Source organism: Bombina bombina, chromosome 1 (assembly GCF_027579735.1).
Source record: "Bombina bombina isolate aBomBom1 chromosome 1, aBomBom1.pri, whole genome shotgun sequence".
NCBI classification, from domain to species: Eukaryota; Metazoa; Chordata; class Amphibia; order Anura; family Bombinatoridae; genus Bombina; species Bombina bombina.
In genome coordinates, this window is record NC_069499.1 from 599,603,033 (window position 1) to 599,625,216 (window position 22,184).

The window sequence follows — 22,184 nt, forward strand, 5'->3', positions numbered from 1 at the left end:
TATCAATCTGTGGGGGAGATAGATTCCTAAATATTTCAAGTTTTGAGTCTGTATAGACATTGGGCATGTGTTCCTACAGTCATTTTAGGTATTATTAGGTGTGGCAATGTTCATCACTTCAGATTTGGTTGGATTCAAATGGAAGTTTGAATATATCCCATATTCTCTAATTTCTGCTAGTAAGATTGAAAGCGAGTTTGAAATGTTAGACAGTGGGAATAGTATATCGTCTGCATATAACATTATTTTATGTTTAGTTTCTGCTATTTGGATTCCCTTTATCTTCTTGTTGTTTCTGATTCTACAAGCTATAATTTCTATTGTTAAGGCAAATAATAAAGGGGACATGGGGAATCCCTGTAGGGTACTGTTGGATATCTGGAAAGAGTCGGATAAAAGGCAATTAACCTTGATTTTTGCTGTGGGGGAGGAACATAAAGCAAGTATATTTTTTATATATTTGTTGCCAAAATTCATGCATGATAGGGTGGTCTTGAGAAAATCCCAACTTACCCTATCAAATGCTTTTTCCTTATCAGTGGATACCAGTTTCAATGGTATATTATTTGTGTGTGAGTAGGTAGGGTATTATCCCTGGCCTCTCTTCCGTAGATAAAGCCTGCCTGGTCTGTGGAGACCTGATTGGGCATTGCTTTATTGAGGCGTTCTGCTAAGATTTTTTCAAATATTTTTATGTCTATGTTCAGTAGCGAAATCGGCCTAAAGTTTAATTAGAAACCTGAAGTGAAGCATTTAACGCTGGATAAAGGTACCTTTACACGCAAACTATTGCCTGATTCAAGAAATTACATACTGTCCTGATTTGAAGCTATACTAGCTAACATCTATTACTGTTTTATTCCGCACATGAGTAAGTTGATCAGAAACTTCAATACGATCACTAGATTTTAGCCATTCAAAGTACAGACTACATCACATTCTTATCATATAAATTAATTATATTTTATAATATTATTACATCCTTAACTACTAGAACTACTAGACAGTCAGCTCTGACAGGAGCACTTCTCCTTTTTTGTATTGTACTCCTTGCTAGCGGCTGGTGCAATGATAAATGTCGAATCATGTCCGCCCAACAGTTGATAAATTGGCCCCTTAGTATCACAAATAGATATACAGTATTATGCATATACTGTAGATATAAATTCATTATCACATATAGATATACAGTATTATTATTAACCTTTTAACCACTAAACCGCAAACCCCCACAACGAAATATACTAAAATAAACTATTAACCCCTAAACCTCTGGCCTCCCACATCACTACATAAATATATTAAGCCCTAAACCTAACCCTAACGTAACCCTAAGCCTAAATCTAACCCTAACCCTAGCACCCCCTAATTTAAATATAATTAAAATAATCTAAATAAAACTTACAATTATTACCTAAATAATTCATATTTAAAACTAAACACTTACCTATAAAATAAAACCTAAGCTAGCTACAAAATAACTAATAGTTATATTGTAGCTATCTTAGGTTTTATTTTTTTTCACAGGTAAGTTTGTATTTATTTTAACTAGGTAGACAAGTTAGTAAATAGTTATTAACTATTTACTAACTACCTAGTTAAAATAAATACAAATTTACCTGTAAAATAAAACCTAACCTGCCTTACATTAAAACCTAACACTAAATTACACAAAACGAAATTATCAAAAATAAAAATGAATTAATCCTAATCTAATAGACCTATCAAAATAAAAAAGCCCGCCCCCCAAAAAAAAAACCTAGCTTACACTAAACTGCCAATAGCCCTTAAAAGGGCCTTTTGCGGGGCATTGCCGCAAAAGAAATCAGCTCTTTTACCTGTTAAAAAAATACAAACACCCCCCAAAAGTAAAACCCACCACCCACACAACCAAACCCCCCAAATAAAAACCTAATCTAAATAAACCTAAGATAACCATTGCCCTGAAAAGGGCATTTGAATGGGCATTGCCCTTAAAAGGGCATTTAGCTCTTTTACATTTCCCAAACCCTAAGCTAAAAATAAAGCCCTCCCAATAAACCCTTAAAAAAACCTGACACTAACCCCCGACGATCCACTTACAGTTTTCGAACACCGGACATCCATCCTCATCCAGGGGGCTGCAGTCTTCATCCAAGCAGGCAGAAGTCCTCATCAAAGCCGGCAGAAATCTTCATCTAAGTGGGCAGAAGTCTTCATCCAGACGGCATCTTCTATCTTCATCCATCCGGCGCGGAGCGGGTCCATCTTCAAGACATCAGGTGCGGAGCATCCTCTTCTTATAATCTCCGCCGGAAAATGAAGGTTTCCTTTAAGTGACGTCATCTAAGATGGCGTCCCTTACATTCCTATTGGCTTATATTTAGTTTTAAATAGGAATTATTTAGGTAATAATTGTAAGTTTAATTTAGATTTATTTTAATTATATTTAAGTTAGGGGGTGTTAGGGTTAGGGTTAGGTTTAGGGGTTAATAGTTTTATTTAGGTGGCATCAATGTTAGGGGCAGCAGATTAGGGGTTAATAACATTATGTAGGTTGCGGCGATGTTAGGGGCAGCAGATTAGGGGTGTTTAGACGTGGTTTTCATGTTAGGGTGTTAGGTTTAAACGTAACTTTTACTTTCCCTATAGATATCAATGGGGCTGCGTTATGGAGCTTTTGTTTCTGCGATTGCAGGTGTTAGGCTTTTTTTTGCCGACTCTCCCCATTGATGTCTATGGGGAAATCGTGCACGAGCACGTCAAAACACTGCTTGTATTTGGGTGAGGTATGGAGCTAAACGCAACCATATCGCCCGTACAAGCCGGGTTTTACAAAACCTATAATAGCAGTGCTATAGGGAGGTGAAATAACGTCGCTTTTGTGGCGGTCGTTAATTTCCCTATAGCGCTCAAAACTCGTAATCTAGCTGAGTGTGTTTAAAAACTTGAAAACATGTTTGAGCTATCATATATTAGGGGTAAAATAGTGCTATGTTTGGTTTGGCACTAGCACAGTACAGTATTCAATTAGCATTCAATAAATACTGCACCTGTAAAATAGTGACAATTACTGTAGTTAAATTTGCCTAGACTATAACACTGAGGCACAGATTGCACTGTAATGCTGTAAACAGAGTGAACTGTGCATAACAAAATGGTGCCAGTCACTTTTTGCGCAATCGCACGATGATTACAGCACTGTTTCAAAATCCTTGGAGGTTGAACTTCAGCTCCACAAAGCGCTGTATTAGCGAAGCGCTGTAAAGTGAGGTATACCTGTATTATGTACATAGATAAACATTCAGTATTACACATAAAGTACAACACAGAAGAGTAACAAAATGCAATATAATCAGTAGACTCTTTACATCATAATGATTCTTACCCTGAGCTTGGATCGTTGAAACTTCAAAGAAGAAGAAAAGCAGAAGGCTTACAATAAGGTGTCTCATGGTGGCCATACAACTGATTCTATAAATGAAAGACAGTTTAACGGTGAGAAATAAAGAGATATAGAAATAAAAATATATTCTGGTAGTATGAGACAGAGAATAAAACCAAAATGTCTTTGGAAAGTCAAGAATAGAACTTGAAAGAGGAAATGATTCAGGGAGAGAAGGAAAAAGATAACTCTACGGTAAGAATTAGATGGGGCACATAATGATTGAAATGAGGAAGAGAAATATGATGATAGAAAGAAAAGTGAAATGCGTGATCATGATAAGAGTGAATAGATAAATGGAGAAAGGGAAAAAGAGGAGAGGAATGTAAACAAGTTAAGAGGACAAAGAGATGAGAGATTTATGAGTAAAGACATATAAATAGGGGAGTCAAATGAAGAAAGGTGGGAGGCATTGTGATGGAGTATAAAAACTCATCCCTGTAGAAAGGGTTCATTTTTCTACAGGGAAATGTACTATCCTGAAAGAAACAAAATGTTGTAAGGCTTGTCAGCTCAGTGCTGAAAACATTCCTATTGGTAACAGTCAGACAACAAGAAGCCAATTAACAACAGCTGAGAACAGTTAGAGTGCTATATAAGGCAGCTCTTGCAAGCAAGGTTAGATTTATTCGGTTCTCAGACAGGGAAGTAGCAAGACACTGGGAGAGTTGTCTTGGAAAACCTGTAGTTAAATGCCTAATGTCGAATGCTCTATCACAAGAACTTGTAGAATTATATAAGTTGTGTGTTAGTTTTTTTTGGTTCTAACACATATGACTTTGTATGTGTACTGTGTATTTGCTTTTTGTTTAACTACAGAAGAGTGGTTGTTTAACCCTTAAACTGCTGACTAAAAGTAAAGACTATTGTTTAAAAGTGAAAACTTCTCTTCTTCTCTGTGCTTCACTAACCCCTACCCTAACTCATCTCTTTAACCAATCTCTCACCGCTGATACATTTCCTGATACATTCAAGCATGCGTCAATCATACCAATCCTAAAAAAGCCCTCGCTTAACCCCTCCACGCCTTCTAACTATCGACCGTTCTCCTTACTTCCCTTTGCTTCAAAATTATTGGAATGACTGTTCTATAATCGACTAACTCAATTTCTCACAACTAACTCCTTACTTGATCCACTACAATCTGGTTTCCGCCCTAAACACTCAACAGAAACCGTTCTTAATAAAGTAACACATGACTTGTTATCAGCTAAAGCAAAAGGCCACTAATCCTTACTAATTCTTCTTGACCTGGCCTCTGCTTTTGACACAAACTAGTCTGCAGTGAGGCCAGCTGAATCTTACATTAAATACACTGCTCTCTGACAAGGTGCTGTATTCTGTTTCTACCTCATCGCTATCACACCAGTGATTTAAAAGGAGCTGCACAAGGAAAAAGAGAATTCCTCTCACTTTTGGACATTGCTACACAAGCATTTAAAGAGACACTACCTGCAATAAAGTTAGGAGAATCTGTTGCCGGCTACACGGATTGACCTACCGCATGAGGGAAATTTCTGTTTGAAGGACAAAGATCCTGTATCCTGACTTCCTGTAAGAAACACTGAGACTGGACGGTCACAGCCAGGTTAGCCAGGAGGGAGAAACAGGACATTGTGAGATCGTATAGCAACATCTATACAACACGCTGTCACATACCTCATATTGTTTGAGGGTTTGTTTGTGAGTTTGTTTTTTGTTATTAATAAAATGTTATTTTTATCCAGATATACTGCACTATGATCTTTTCTCTGCTTTCTTCCTTGCGCTCCATGTTTTTCTTTTTTTTAGTTTCTACCTCATCGCTATCACACCAGTGATTTAAAAGGAGCTGCACAAGGAAAAAGAGAATTGCTTTCACTTTTGGACATTGCTACACAAGCATTTAAAGAGACACTACCTGCAATAAAGTAGGAAGGTTTTCCTTATTACTTATCCATTTTTAACTGTATTGCATGTTTTAATACCATTGGAATTTATATGTATTTTATATATGCTTGTATGTTTTGAAATATTTTTAAGATTTTGCTTATTCAGTAGCTTTCTAAGGATATATGTGTTTGGCGCTTTTCAAAGTGTTTGTTTGTTTATATGTTTGACCCCTCCACGCCTTCTAACTATCGACCGGTCTCCTTACTTCCCTTTGCTTCAAAATTATTGGAATGACTGTTCTATAATCGACTAACTCAATTTCTCGCAACTAACTCCTTACTTGATCCACTACAATCTGGTTTCCGCCCTAAACACTCAACAGAAACCGTTCTTAATAAAGTAACACATGACTTGTTATCAGCTAAAGCAAAAGGCCACTAATCCTTACTAATTCTTCTTGACCTGTCCTCTGCTTTTGACACAGTTGACCAGCCTCTCCTCCTTAAAATACTACATTCATTTGGCATCTAAGACACAGCCCTCTCCTGGTTTCCCTCATATCTCTCAAACCGCTCGTTTTCAGTTTCCTTTAACAACATATCTTGTGATCCTATGCCTCTCTCAGTAGAAGTACCGCAAGGTTCTTGGGCCCCTAGCTTTTCTCTCTATATACATCCTCCCTTGGAAAACTTATAGCCTCCTTTGTATTCCAGTACCACTTATATACTGATGATACCCAAATCTATATTTCCTCTCCTGATATCTCTCCCTCTTTACTCAACCAGATTTCCAACTGTCTGCAATTTCCTCTTGGATGTCTTCACACTACCTCCAACTCAATCTGTCCAAAACTGAGCTGCTTCTTATTCCCCCCCTCTTCGAGACATCCAACACCTGACATTTCTCTGACGGTTGGAGACTCTCTTCTCAACACCTCACCCCAGATCCGCTATCTTGGGGTCACACTTGACTCAGAGCTCACATTCAACCCACATATACAAGCACTTACCAAATCCTGCCATTCACACCTATGCAACATTCCCAGAATTCCTCCATTCCTTACTCAAAAAACTACTTACTCAAAAAACTACAAAAATACTTATTCAGTCCCTCATTTTGTCACGCATTGATTATTGCAATCTACTCCTAAATGGCCTTCCAAAACACTGCCTCTCCTCCCTCCAATCTATTATGAATGCTTCTGCTAGACCATCAACCTAAGTCACCGATCTACATCAGCTGCTCTGCTCTGCCAGTCTCTACACTGGCTCCCCATACACTCCAGAATACAATTTAAAGTATTAACACTAACTTACAAAGCACTCAACAGTCTAACTCCCAACTATATTTCCTCTCTCATCGTGAAATATTCCCCATCCCGTCCTCTTCAATCAACCTCTGATCTACGTCTCTACACTCCTGTTATCTCTACGTCCCACTCCCGCCTCCAAGACATTGCACGTGCTGCTCCTGTCCTCTGGAACTCTCTACCCCGCTCCATAAGACTGTCTCCAACCTTGTATAGCTTCAGATGCTCCTTGAAAACCCACCTATTCAGAGAGGCTTACCATATCTCCTCCATCTCTCTTCCTAACCAAACTAATACATGAACTGCCTGACTTACTGCTGCAAATACAACCAATGTAACAAGCTACCCCAACCTTATGTCTCTGCACCCTAAACCTGTAGACTGTGAGCTCTCCGGAGCAGGGCCCTCTTCCTCCTGTACTAGATTTATTTTGTTTTGTAATGTTTTGTATTTATCACAAATCCTTGTCATTGTATACCCCTATCATGGTACCCAGCGCTATGGAATTTGGCAGCGCTATACAAATAAATGATAAATGATAATAATGAAAACTTATTTTGCATCATTCTTTTTGTGCTTAACATTTCCTGACAAGGTCCACTCCATTACAGGCATGTTTATTAGTTAATTAAACTCTAGAAATATATAAATGTGAGTTTTAAAGACAATAGGATTGATGGGTCAAAATCCATAGATGTTTAAATGAGAGAGAATAAAGCATAATATGGTGGTCAGATTGGATTATAATAAAAAGTGAGATGGTAAAGTCATTGGGGTAGATTTAACATGCAGCGGATGCTGCAATCTACCCCCGTAGTTTCCAGATTGCTGGAAACATAAGTTAAGAAGCAGCAGTCTTAAGACCACTGCTCCTTAACTCGTCCGCCACCTCTGAGGCGGCGGAAAGCAATCATCCCGATCAGATACTATCAGGATGATTGACACCCCCTGCTAGTGGCCGATTGGCCCCAAATGTGCAGGGGGCGGCATTGCACAAGCATTTCACTAGAAATGCTTGTGGAATGATAAATGCCGACAGCATATGCTGCAGCATTTATCGATGTGGGGCGGGCATGAATAAAGTATAATAGGGTGGTCAGGTGGAATAAGAATAAAAAGTAAGATGGTAGAGTCATTAAATGAAAGGTGGGAAATCAGGTGGAGGAAGAAGAGATGAGAAAGAATGAGAAAGATCAGCATGAGGAGAAAATGATAGAGAGCAATATGAGCTTGTTCGGGTAGTCATTAACATTGTATATAGAGAAGTCAGTGAGAGAGATGAGATGCTTGTATCAGGGAAGGAACATGTGATGGGAGTAACAGAGAGAGAGATCACAGATTGTAGTGTGATAAGAGCAGCATTACAGAAAACAAGACAGCAGAGACATGAGATGACATAGGAATTGTGCACATATAGGTTAGGGAGCTAACGAGAACACAATATGTACGCAAGACTGGTGGCAGCAAGAGGAATAAATAAAGTGATAGGAATGAGGAGTTCAACAATCAAGTGGAGAGTAAAGAAGCAGGAGTACAGACAAATGACAAAGGAATGGTAGAGTCAGGTCGGTGTAAGGACACCTTGCATATCCCTGGGATAGAGTTATAGAGAGCTAAAATAAACTGAACAAATGCACAGGTAGCTCGGTTTAAACAGGGGTTCTTGTTATACAAAGCTATGCAAACTACTTTATAGGTCAAAAGGAAGTCAGTCAGTTACATTTAAGGACTCTTTTAACATCAATATACATAATACAATATTTTATTTAATGCTCTGAAAAATATATAAATTATGTAAAAAATAATTTCTGTGATAAAGTTTAAAACTGGTGGCTGTTATACAACTGATGTAGAAGATAACACTATCAGGCAGTTTACAAAAGAATGTCAGTAGAAGGCTGGTTTTGGCTCCCATTACAGTCAGTAGATGTCAAATAATAATAATTTACACAAGTTAATGGGATATAAAACCCCCCAAAAATTATTTTGTGATTCAGACAAAGCATACAACTTTAAAAAAGTTTCCAATTTACTTCTATTATCAAATTTGCATTATTCAGATAATATTCTTTGTTGACAAGATACCTAGGTAGCCATCTGCAGCACTACATGGCAGGACATAGTGCTGCCATCTAATGGTCTTGCAAATGGATAACATTTATGCAAAACTGTTGCCATATAGTGCTCCAGAAATGGGCTGGCTCCTAAGCATACATCCCTGATTTTCAACAAATGATACCAAGAAAAATTGATAATAGAAGTAAATTAGAAAGTTTAAATCACATGCTCTATCTGAATCATGATAGAATGATTTTGGATTTCATATTCCTTGAACAGTGAGTGTTACTAGTGTTAACATGGTTATAGCCTGGGGTAACTATTACTAGGGACTGAGCCCTCATGACAGCGCCATTGCTGCGCACCAGTCACATTACACCGCTGCACTACAGGAGGTGCTGATTCTGTAGTGTGCACTGCTGAGAGTGATTCAACTAGAGACAAATATAGAAAACGCAGGTATGGAAGTGGTAGGGAAGGAATGTGACTATAGGACAGGAGAGAGGAAGTAATTATAACACAGAAGAATCAGCCCTGTTGTATTTCTCTTTCTTCCTCCTCCTTTCATCTCTTTCATCTGAATTCCGATCTCTTTGATTTCTCTATATAATTACTCTATCTATAATCTGTGCTCTCTCACCTGCTGTCTCTCTACTTCCTGTTGTAGTTTCTTCTTCCTTATCACTTGCTAGATGGCTCCCCTCTATATCACTCTCTAAACACTCAGACCCCTGATAACCATTTTATAATTATTTTGCTAAGCAGCTCCTCTTTTCTGTCTATCTTTTCCTTTTGTTTTTACTTATCCTTTTACCCTGTGTCTTTTGGCTAATATTCTTTCCCAGTCTTATCATCTTTATCAATTACCAGACACCATTTACCTTTAGCAAAGCACAGTACCCGATCTCTGTTAATCTTCGATCTCTGTTAATCTTCTCTGAGCTGTGTTCTGACATCCTGCAGATATTGCTTAATATACACTCCAATGAGGAAATGCGACATGGGTGTGAAGATTTCCCCTAACATAATACAAACAACGCACATAAAAAGATTGTATTTGTTTTGTTCCAGGATACAGTACTTTTATTATTAGATTTATTATGAGATAACCTCTATATCTTGCACCTGCTACTATTTGTGTTTTAATGTCAGTTTATAGTGGACAAACATAAATAAATATAACCACTTGAAACTTTGTAGAAGCACCAATTAGTATGTAAGGAGAATATAGGCATACATTATGACAAGGGTTAATTGATGCAGGAAAGTTAATTCTGTACATCAACATTGGCCTAGATACATACGCCTAGATTTAGAGTTCTGCGTTAGCCGTCCAAACCAGCGTTAAGGGGTCCTAACGCTGGTTTTGGCTGCCCGCTGGTATTTAGAGTCAGTCAGGAAAGGGTCTAACGCTCACTTTCCAGCCGCGACTTTTCCATAACGCAGATCCCCTTACGTCAATTGCGTATCCTATCTTTTTAATGGGATCTTTCTAACGCTGGTATTTAGAGTCTTGGCTGAAGTGAGTGTTAGAACTCTAACGACAAGACTTCAGCCGCAGAAAAAAGTCAGGAGTTAAGAGCTTTATGGGCTAACGCCGGTTCATAAAGCTCTTAACTACTGTGCTCTAAAGTACACTAGCACCCATAAACTACCTATGTACCCCTAAACCGAGGTCCCCCACATTGCCGCCACTCTAATAAATTTTTTTAACCCTTAATCTGCCAACCGCACACCGCAGCAACCTACATTATCCCTATGTACCCCTAATCTGCTGCCCCTAACATCGCCGACCCCTACATAATATTTATTAACCCCTAATCTGCCCCCCCCCAAAGTCGCCGCTACCTAACTACACTTATTAACCCCTAATCTGCCGACCGGACCTCGCCGCTACTGTAATAAATGTATTAACCCCTAAAGCTAAGTCTAACCCTAACACTAACGCCCCCCCTAAATTAAATATAATTTAAATCTAACGAAATAAAATAAATCTTATTAAATAAATTAATCCTATTTAAAGCTAAATACTTACCTGTAAAATAAACCCTAATATAGCTACAATATAACAAATAATTATATTGTAGCTATTTTAGCATTTATATTTATTTTACAGGCAACTTTGTATTTATTTTAACTAGGTACAATAGCTATTAAATAGTTATTTACTATTTAATAGCTACCTAGTTAAAATAAGTACAAAATTACCTGTAAAATAAATCCTAACCTAAGTTACAATTAAACCTAACACTACACTATCAATAAATTAATTAACTAAACTATCTACAATTATCTACAATTAAATCAACTAAACTAAATTACAAAAAACAAACAAACACTAAATTACAAAAAATAAAAAAAGATTACAAGAATTTTAAACTAATTACACCTACTCTAAGCCCCCTAAAAAAATAACAAAGCCCCCCAAAATAAAAAAAATGCCCTACCCTATTCTAAAATAAAAAGTTAACAGCTCTTTTACCTTATCAGCCCTTAAAAGGGCCTTTTGCGGGGCATGCCCCAAAGAAAACAGCTCTTTTGCATTTAAAAAAAAACATACAATACCCCCCCAACATTACAACCCACCACCCACATACCCCTAATCTAACCCAAACACCCCTTAAAGAAACCTAACACTAAGCCCCTGAAGATCTCCCTACCTTATCTTCACCACGCCGGGTATCACCGATCCGTCCAGAAGAGGGTCCGAAGTCTTCATCCTATCCGGCAAGAAGAGGTCCAGAAGAGGGTCCGAAGTCTTCATCCTATCCGGCAAGAAGAGGACATCCGGACCGGTAGACATGTTCATCCAGGTGGCGTCTTCTATCTTCATCCATCCGGCGCGGAGCGGGACCATCTTGAAGCAGCCGACGCGGATCCATCCTCTTCTTCCGGCGACTCCCGATGAATGAAGGTTCCTTTAAGTGACGTCATCCAAGATGGCGTCCATCGAATTCCAATTGGCGAATAGGATTCTATCAGCCAATCGGAATTAAGGTAGGAAAAATCTGATTGGCTGATTGAATCCGCCAATCAGATTCAAGTTCAATCCGATTGGCTGATCCATAATATGAGTCGATGACACCCTGAGTTGCCGATAATCAGTTGGTTTATCTGCATATCCTTGCAGCCTCAAAGTAAAGCAGCCATCTTGGCTGAATCCCGGAAGCGTTCCCCCATCCAAATGCCCTTTTCAGGGCAATGGGGAGCTTATTTTTTTATTAGTTAGGGTTTTATTTGGGGGGTTGGTTGTGTGGGTGGTGGGTTTTACTGTTGGGGGGGTTGTTTGTATTTTTTTTTTCAGGTAAAAGAGCTGATTTCTTTGGGGCAATGCCCCGCAAAAGGCCCTTTTAAGGGCTATTGGTAGTTTAGTTTAGGCTAGGTTTTTTTTTATTTTGATAGGGCTATTAGATTAGGTGTAATTAGTTTAAATATCTGTAATTTGTTTTTTATTTTGTGTAATTTGTGTTTGTTTGTTTTTTGTAATTTAGGTATTTGCATTTAATTTATGTAATTTATTTAATTGTACTGTATGGTTAGGTGTTAATGTAAGACAGGTTAGGTTTTATTTAACAGGTAAATTTGTATTTATTTTAGCTAGGTAGTTGTTAAATAGTTAATAACTATTTAGTAACTATTCTACCTAGTTAAAATAAATACAAACTTGCCTGTAAAATAAAAATAAAATCTAGGGGGCGTGTCTCTGGGCAGCACCATGATCGGTCGCAATATTGGCTGCTCTAGATAGATCACTGATAATCTGCCTAATATCGGTGCACAGAAAGATCAACTAAGCCACAACATCAAAAACTTGAAATCAGCAAATCAAACTGAATCTAATGATATGCTCATTGTGGAAAATCTACTATTGTAAGCCGATCCGGAGCGTTGAGGCCTGGGGCAGGCTCTTTGGAGTGAGGCTCTCAACACCCCCCCCCCCCCCCCCCCCCCCCCCCGGTATCCTGTAAGCCGGGTACACAGTGCTTTGACACTGAAATCCTCCTAAAAAACTAAGTATTATTCTGGGAATACAGTCTCAGGTCATCAGAATGGAGAGAGAATCTGCCCTGTTGCTGGAAGAGATCTATACTATTCTGGCGGAAACAAATGGCTGCGGCCTGGAAATATGAAACCGGAGAATTACTTGCAGCGGAACTTAAGCTAGCAGATGGGGACCAGATACAGGATCACTTACCCACAGATCAGCTAGAAGCACTACTGGGGACTACAACCCAGCATGGTAAGAACTCCTTAGAAGGCTTCAAGCCGTCAAACACTGATAAAACTCCGGTGGGGACCCCCCTCATGGCTCCATTATAAACTGGCCTACGGAAGAAGCTGCCCTGAATCCTGCAGAGCAGACACCAAGGGGAGGCCCAGCGAGACTGAGCTCTCTACTCACCGCAACCCCCACTAGAAGCACACAGCCGCTCTCCATTGTCACCCCTGCTCAAGGTAGTAGTCATCTCAACTGTGAGAACGGAACAAGGGAGAAATCCGGCACCATGCGGATAGAGAGGGTGCAAGTGTTAACCCAGAGAGCAACTTTCGCTAAGATACTCAGCGTGGACTTGCTGATACTGGAAGCGGGCTTGTTAGCGGGAGAGGGAGAAAGACTCTGCCAAAATGACCCTAGCCTTGTCACCATCTATCCGCATATGAAAGCGGCATTGTTCACAACAAAGGACAGTGAGCTGATGAAAATTATTAGGGGACATGTGCTAACCCTCCCGGCCACCAAATTGGGTATCGGATGAACTCCTTCAGACTTGCTTTCTGGGCTACGAAGAGTTGTTCACTTGCCCATGTCTTCCCACATATTTATTGCTAAGCCGTTTATTTCACATTGGTTTCAAGCTTAACTGTATTATACTCATATCACTAATTCATGAGGTCTTTTCTGTCAGTGGCTGTAACAAATATTGGAGAGTATACGAGTGCTTCATTCCCATATTTACTTCTTTAATTCTTAGTTTGCAAGGGTAAAATATTGGTCAGACGTTCACTATTCCAGGTTCAGTCAAATAGAGGATTGAATATATTAGTTGTTACATGTCCTCTATATTATCACATCTATGTGTGGTGACCGCTATATGTTTTACAGTTTTCCCCTGTACATGCATTACAGACTTGGGTGTCATTTTGATATTAGTATTGCTTGGTTAACTCTCATGAAGATGTATTCCTACCAAGATGATGCGCTCTGAAATATTACTGTAAGTAGATTCATAAATACCAGACTTCTCCACTAGAGGGGGGTAAAGGCACACATAACGATTTTGTAAGAGTTTCATCGCTCTTCCAGCCTCAGGATTAATTGTTTTATGCAGCTGAGATTTACGCCATCAGTTACACACACAGAGTTTCTCCCATCATCGGTCCTGGCATTTATTAGAATGTGCATGAGCGCTGTGTATGCTGGGACTGGTAAGAATTTGTGCTAGACCCCAATTTATTAATAGATTTATGTAACTGTGGGGGCTATAAATATGTGCACACATAATTCTCTATTTTATGTACATTTATATGCATTTCTAGGTCATCACACCCTATATTAGATCTCTATGTTTATGTAACGGGGTTTGGCCTAGGCCCACAATTACCCCTGTGGGTCTTTACCCCAGCTACCTCCATGTGCTCTGCAGGCTGATCCTGAGTCTCCGCTACCTGGGAGTTGGGGTACATGACTGTGGCAGTGCCTCCACCTGACTGGGCATCCAGGGCAAGAATGGGTTTCCCAGACAGGAACATAATAAATAACTACAACACACACAGTAATAACAGTAAAACAGTATGAACATGTATTAAAGGATTATGGCAAATAAAAAATAAGGCAAGAAATACAGTGACTAACTAACACACCAACTCTCTCTAACCAGGCCCAGCACCCTCCCAAACCACCTGCGAACCCACCCTCAGGCTTCACCCTAATGGCTGATGGGTACCAGTTGGTGCACAGAAATGTTGGGGCCCTTTAAGGTAATCCACATGCATTTAAACAGTTACAGCTCATAGGAAACTGCAATCCACAGGAAGAGCTGTTTATAAGTTTATGTGATGGACAGAATGCCATGTTAGTATGACAAGGAGAGAGGATACTTCTTACCACTAAACAGGCTGAAAGAAAACTCCAAGGTCTGCCAGTCATTTACTTTGTCTGCATTCTTCTCCACAGCTCTCTCACAGGGTCAGACTGCAGCTGGCAGCAAACACTAAATCAGCAGAGGAATGCTGTTACTTTACAAGATGAAGTCTGCAGCTCTCTCACAGCCAGGCCTCACACACACACCTTCACTGCTCTGACATGTCTGCTTCCTCCTGTGTCTTACACTCTTCTTTCAGTTTCACTTGATCACATGACCAACCAGTCTAATAGTTGCCTAGGCAACATCTCCTGCAGATTGTATACAGGTGCAAAAGTTCACAGGAAAATGTTCAACAGGAAGGGCTACATTCTCCCCCTCGTAAAATCCTTGCCTTCCACTGGCAAGGTTCCACCAAGAGGTAATTGAAAAAACAAAACATATAAATAATAATAAATGCACTAACATTCCTATAAACAAATGTTAACTATCTTACAGTTTATTCTAGTACAGAGGGGTTCCAACATTCATAATGTCCGCAACCGCATACAGAAAATCAACCATTTTAGACTGTACCTGGGGCATATGTACATAACTGGGTTCTCCGACTTGATCGTAAGTAAGAACCCTGGGAGGCTGTCGTATTCTAGTACCCAGTCTCTGTTCTCTCTGAGGAAGTCCAGAATGTGCCTGGGAATCTTCAGCTCTGGCCACTTGGGTGGGGAGATCACCAGATGCTTGAGACCCTGGCTCTCCCATGATACAAGAGTCTCTTTTTGGGGTCCCAGGCACAAAGTTGGGGCTGTTGGGATTCAATGTAGAGGAGGCTAAGGGAGGAGAGGAAGGAAAGTGCTGTGTTTCCTCAGCAGGAGGAGACCACCATTGATCCTCAGCACTAAGAGCTTCTGGAGTCTCTGCCTCATTTTCAGGACTCTCCGTTGTGCTTTTCTCCCATTCACTACTACTCCCTTCCTCTTCATCGATATAGGCTATTGGTAGTAGATGGTTCCTATGCCAAGCTTTGATCCGGCCTTCTGGGCCTTTTATATTATACACTGGCAGCCCCTTTAGCTTAGACACAACTTCAAATACGGTATCCTTCCATCTGTCTGCTAATTTGTGTTTCCCAGGTACCCCTAGATTCCGGAGGAGAACCTTATCTCCCGCTTGGACTTCCCGATGCTTCACTTTGGTATCGTATCTTCTTTTGTTGCGTTCCTCCATTTTTGCCGCAGCTTGAGTGGCCAACTCGTAGGCACTGTGAAGGTTTTGTCTGAGGGTCCTCACATACTGGAAGTGAGAGTCTGACTTTGTCCCATCTGGGGACACCCCCAACCGGACATCTATCGGTAGTCTGGCTTCCCTTCCAAACATTAGGAAATAGGGTGAGAATCCTGTAGACTCATGCCTTGTGCAATTATATGCGTGGACCATGGCTTCTACATGCTTACTCCAGGACCGCTTCTCCACTTGTTTCAGAGTCCCGAGCATGTCTAGGAGTGTCCTATTAAAACGCTCAGGCTGGGCATCACCCTCAGGGTGGTAGGGTGTTGTTCTGGACTTGTGAACCTGCAACATATCCAACAGTTCTTTGATCAGCTTACTCTCAAAGTCTCTACCTTGATCAGAATGTATTCGATTGGGCAGACCGTAGTGCATAAAATATTTCTGCCAGAGGACCTTGGCTACGGTCACAGCCTTCTGGTCTTTAGTGGGAAAAGCCTGAGCGTATCTGGTGAAATGGTCTGTTACTACCAGAACATTCCCAATTCCGGTAGTATCATTCTCAATACATAGATAGTCCATGCACACAAGATCCAGGGGTCCTGTACTTCTCAGGTGGCCCATAGGGGCAGCTCTCACAGGCAGAGTCTTTCTCTGAATACATCTTCTGCAGGTCTTCACATAATGTTCAACATGTTCTCTCATGCGAGGCCAATAGAACCGGTCTTGTACCAGGCCATAGGTCTTGTCTACCCCAAGATGCCCATGTTGATCATGGAGGGCTCTTAGGACCATTCCCCGATATCTATGAGGTAACACTAGCTGCTTTCGACCAGGGTGGTCATGGTATTTTATAATTCTATAAAGGATTCCATCTTCTAGATGTAGTTTACTCCATTCTCTCCGGTACAAATCTCTTTGTCCAATGGGAAGGGAGCTCAGTAATTTAGGGTTCTTGGCTCTCATTGCCTTGAGGACTGTCCCTATATACCAGTCCTGTGACTGGGCTTTCTTCTTGTCTTCATTGGTTATGTGAGACCACTGTTGGAGCATTGCAGGAGCACAGAATACCTCTGGTACGGCTTCTGGGGAGTGACATATGGAGTCTATTCCTCTGAGTTCAGAGAACTCATCCTGCCTCTCAGCCACTACATATGTTTGGCACAGGGCTCCTACCCCAGGCACAGGGATTTCTTCCCATTCCTCCTTTTCTTCATGAGGAGGAAGTCCAGGTCTGCGGGACAGAGCATCCGCACTGACATTCTTAGGGCCTGGCTTGTATTTAAGGCTGAAACTATAGTTCGACAATGCTGCCAGCCACCTATGACCTGTGGCATCCAGCTTTGCTGTTGTTTGAATATAAGTAAGCGGATTGTTATCCGTCCTTACCTCGAATGTTGCTCCATATAAATAGTCATGTAACTTGTCCACAATTGCCCACTTGAGCGCCAAGAATTCTAGCTTATGGACCGGATAGTTTTTCTCTGCACCAGTTAGACTTCTACTTATGTAGGCCACTGGTCTTAACCCTTCCGGGTAGCTCTGATGCAATACGGCCCCTAGGCCTTCCATACTGGCATCAACATGGAGCACATATGGTTTCTCAGGATCTGAATATGCCAATACAGGAGCTTCTGTGAGTCTTTTCTTCAAGATTAAGAAGGCTTCTTCGCATCCTGAGGTCCATTTCTTTCCGAAGGAGTCTTTAGGACTTGGCGCCTTAACACCCTCTATAGCAGAGGTAGTCTTTAACAGGTTGTGTAGCTCTCGAGCAATCTTTGAATAGTCTTTCACAAACCTCCGGTAGTAACCGCAGAATCCAAGAAATGAGCGCAGCTCACTGATGTTATCTGGCCTGGGCCAGTTCATCACCGCTTCAATTTTGGTCGGGTCAGTTGTCACACCTTGTGCGGAAACAATGTGACCTACATATGTAACAGAGTTCTGGGCAAACCGACATTTGTCTATTGATAATTTCAGACCCTCTGCTTGGAGTCGATCCAACACCTTCAGCAATCGCTGTTCGTGTTCTTCTGGTGTCCTTCCAAACACTATGAGGTCATCAAGATAGACTAGGCACTCTTTGGGATTCATATCCCCCACAGTCTTCTCCATCAGCCTTTGAAAGGTGGCGGGAGCTCCAGTGACCCCTTGGGGCATCCTGGTAAACTCGTAGAATCCCAAGGGACAGATGAAAGCTGTCTTTTCCTGATCCTCCTTCTTCATGGGTACCTGATAATACCCAGACCTCAAGTCCAGAACGCTGAACCACTGGCTTCCAGAAAGGGCATCTAGCAGATCTTCTATCCGTGGCAGAGTATATTGATCTGGCACAGTCCTTTTGTTTAAAGTCCGATAGTCTATGCAGAGCCGGACTGTGCCATTCTTTTTCCTAACTACCACTATGGGTGAGGCATATGGACTTCTGGACTCTCTAATAATGCCAGATTCTTCCATCTGTTTGAGTATATCCCGGACATCTTCCACATCTCGAGGGGGCATTCTCCTTGATCTTTCTCTGAAAGGAGCTGGGTCAGAAAGTCTGATAGCATGTGTGGCACTCTTTGCACATCCCACATCCATTTCTTTCCTGGAGAAGACTTTCTCTCGAGTAGCTAATTTGGATCGGAGGCTATCTCTCCACTTTTGTGGTAGAGGAGAATCTTCCAGTTCAAAAACTATAGGTCCTTCATGATCACCTCCCTGTTCTGCCTTTACAGACATTACTGAAGAGACTTGGTCCAACAAGTGAATCACACCAATCTTCTGGTGACGATCAATTCTGATCTCTGTGGGTGTTAAGTTTCTTATCATTATCGGAAAATCTTTACACCAGTGATTCCGCCAGTCTTTCACCTCAGGTATGAGAGTCCACCCCTTTTTTGCATCCTCCTCAGGCAAGGACTCAATGAGGTATTGCCTGGTTCCTCCTGATATTTCATGGTGCATAGATGCTATGGCTCGTAGAGTCTTAGTCTCTCCAGGCCTTACAAATAAAGGTTCTTTCCCCGAGTAGTGGCATGATCCTGGTCTAGCTTGTAGGGCTAGTCGATGGCACTCTTTCCCTAGAACAGGGCTGACTTCCATCAGTCTGGTTAGAGATACATCTCCCACTTCAGTTAGGTAGGCCCTGAACATGTCCTGCACCATTCTTGCGTTGGTACCCAAAATTATTGGGGCGCACATTGTTTTCTTCATGGAGCATACAAGAGCTTCCAATTCCATAGGGCAGATCATTCCTGTGTTTAACTGTGGGATGGTTATTGTCACTCTTATACATCCCTCTACAGGCTGGGCCTGAGATCCCACTCCCCACAACTGCAACTCTCCTGCTGGCTCCAGGGGAATATGTTTTAGATGATGGTCATAGAAGTCTCTATTAATGATGGTGACCTGGGATCCAGTATCTAACAAGGCCGAGGCATGAATATCTTCTATTTGTAACTGTATCAGAGATTTGGGCCCGATCTTGGCCCCCACAGATAACATGGGTGTGTTTTTTTTTCCTCTTTTCCTGAAAGGACTGGTAACTTGAGCCTCCTCCAGCTCAATAGCTAGCACTTCCACTCCTGTATCTGATGAATTAGTGGGACACTCCCGCTTGAAATGTCCTGATTTTCCACACTTAAAACAGTTCCCTTGGGGGGACTGTTCCTCTGGGAATAACCTTCCTGTGGTCTCCCTGCGGTGCTGCCTCCTGGTAGGAGAATAATCTGTTCTTCTTGGCAATGACTTAGACAATAATTCTAATTCAGCTACCTTTTTTTTAAGGACGAACAGTTCCATATCCTCTTTCTCTGCAGCTTTAGAAGAATTTCCTTTTTGTGGAGGAGATGGGGACATTTGGTTCTCCAGTACTTTTGCTTTTCGGATCAGTGTGGAATAGGACAAGACTTGATCATCCAACTTAACTCTTAACATGATCATGACTGGATCATTGCTAAGGCCTCCCTTCTGAATTTGTTTGGATAGTCGAGCATCCAACTCAGATGCAGTGACTGCTCCATTATGAAACAGTTTTCCCAGTGACAATTGTAATCGATTGATATAGTCTGAAGCTTTCTCATGTTCCTTCTGTTTAGTGGCTAGGAACTTAATTAATAGATCATCAGAGTCCTCTGATTTTCCATACGCATCCTGCAAAACTTTCAGGTAATCTTGTGCAGTAGCTTGTTCATTCACTCCCCTAAACAGCCTTATCATATTCGTAGCTGGGAAACGAAGACTCTCCATTATCCGTTGTTTTTTTATGTTATCCGTACAAGACCATTCTTCCAATAATTGTACAGCATTATCCTTCCAGGCCTTAAAGGGTTCCTCCCCGGCAGGAACAGGCTGATTCCCAGAAAACACTTTCAGCTTACGGTAACTGTGGGTATGGGTAGCTGTTACTATGGCTTCTGAAAGTTTTTGCAGTATTTCAGATATGTTACTCTCTCCTGAACTTGTGGCTCTCAATAGGGAATCGCCTGGTTTTGGGGATGTTGGAGATGAGGGAACCACTAGATCTTGGGTCTTAGGGGCAGTTGTCCCTTGCACACTGGAAAAGTAGACATTTCGTTTGGGGATGGCCCCAGTCTCTACAGGGGTAACCGGTAATCTCCTGGCGGGTTTCTCTGACAAAGGGGACAGAATCTGGGAATAACTTGATACATTAAAGTCTCTTTGGCCTATACTGGAGGGTTGCTGCAGTGTAACCCCTTCCTCCTTATCAGGGAGAGCATACACTAAGCGACATCCTTCAGGAGCTGCTTCAAGAAGGTATAGACATGTAGGCCTATGACGGCCTCTCAAATCTGCATGGGAATATACTAACATGTAAGTTTGACCGTATGAATCATGCAGGATATCTCTGATGGTAGCCATCTCTATTCCCAGTACAATCTCTACGCACTTGGTGATATGTTTTATTTCACTATAGGGAGGTACCTGGCATATCATCACTGCATGATGCAATGGTACCTTCTGTTGCTGGGCCCAATCTGTTACAAATGGGAGTGTGGGCCGGGGAATTAACGTATCCTTACTGGGTGTACCCCAATTTATCTCAGCAGTACCACCAAATGTAACGGGGTTTGGCCTAGGCCCACAATTACCCCTGTGGGTCTTTACCCCAGCTACCTCCATGTGCTCTGCAGGCTGATCCTGAGTCTCCGCTACCTGGGAGTTGGGGTACATGACTGTGGCAGTGCCTCCACCTGACTGGGCATCCAGGGCAAGAATGGGTTTCCCAGACAGGAACATAATAAATAACTACAACACACACAGTAATAACAGTAAAACAGTATGAACATGTATTAAAGGATTATGGCAAATAAAAAATAAGGCAAGAAATACAGTGACTAACTAACACACCAACTCTCTCTAACCAGGCCCAGCACCCTCCCAAACCACCTGCGAACCCACCCTCAGGCTTCACCCTAATGGCTGATGGGTACCAGTTGGTGCACAGAAATGTTGGGGCCCTTTAAGGTAATCCACATGCATTTAAACAGTTACAGCTCATAGGAAACTGCAATCCACAGGAAGAGCTGTTTATAAGTTTATGTGATGGACAGAATGCCATGTTAGTATGACAAGGAGAGAGGATACTTCTTACCACTAAACAGGCTGAAAGAAAACTCCAAGGTCTGCCAGTCATTTACTTTGTCTGCATTCTTCTCCACAGCTCTCTCACAGGGTCAGACTGCAGCTGGCAGCAAACACTAAATCAGCAGAGGAATGCTGTTACTTTACAAGATGAAGTCTGCAGCTCTCTCACAGCCAGGCCTCACACACACACCTTCACTGCTCTGACATGTCTGCTTCCTCCTGTGTCTTACACTCTTCTTTCAGTTTCACTTGATCACATGACCAACCAGTCTAATAGTTGCCTAGGCAACATCTCCTGCAGATTGTATACAGGTGCAAAAGTTCACAGGAAAATGTTCAACAGGAAGGGCTACATTTAGAAGTTAAGTGTTTTGGAGCTATGGCCCCATTGCACCATGAGCTGCTAAGCTGTTATTTTCACTATTACATGTCCTCCACACAACTCAGACTCTCAGGTTGCTAAATAGTCACTCCTTTATATACAGCCTAAATGCTTAGTTTGGTCTAGTATAATGTATGGAGGTATGGTAGGTTTGCTATGTACACAGTGATCATGATGCTTTCTTTTTTGTTTGTAATTTATCTGCTTTACATATCACATGTATCTGGATTATAGTTCCAT

General features: G+C 41.3%; 1 protein-coding gene across 1 annotated transcript in view; it reads right to left on the minus strand.

Annotated features, from left to right (window-relative positions):
* The window catches only part of LOC128638934 (galactose-specific lectin nattectin-like), a 31,782-nt gene extending 28,334 nt beyond the window's left edge, over window positions 1-3,448 (minus strand). The window contains exon 1 of the mRNA XM_053691066.1: window positions 3,368-3,448. Within this exon, the coding sequence (XP_053547041.1) occupies window positions 3,368-3,443 (76 nt within the window). The 5' untranslated portion in view covers window positions 3,444-3,448. The remainder of the gene's footprint in view (window positions 1-3,367) is intronic.
* Window positions 3,449-22,184: the final 18,736 nt, after the last annotated feature.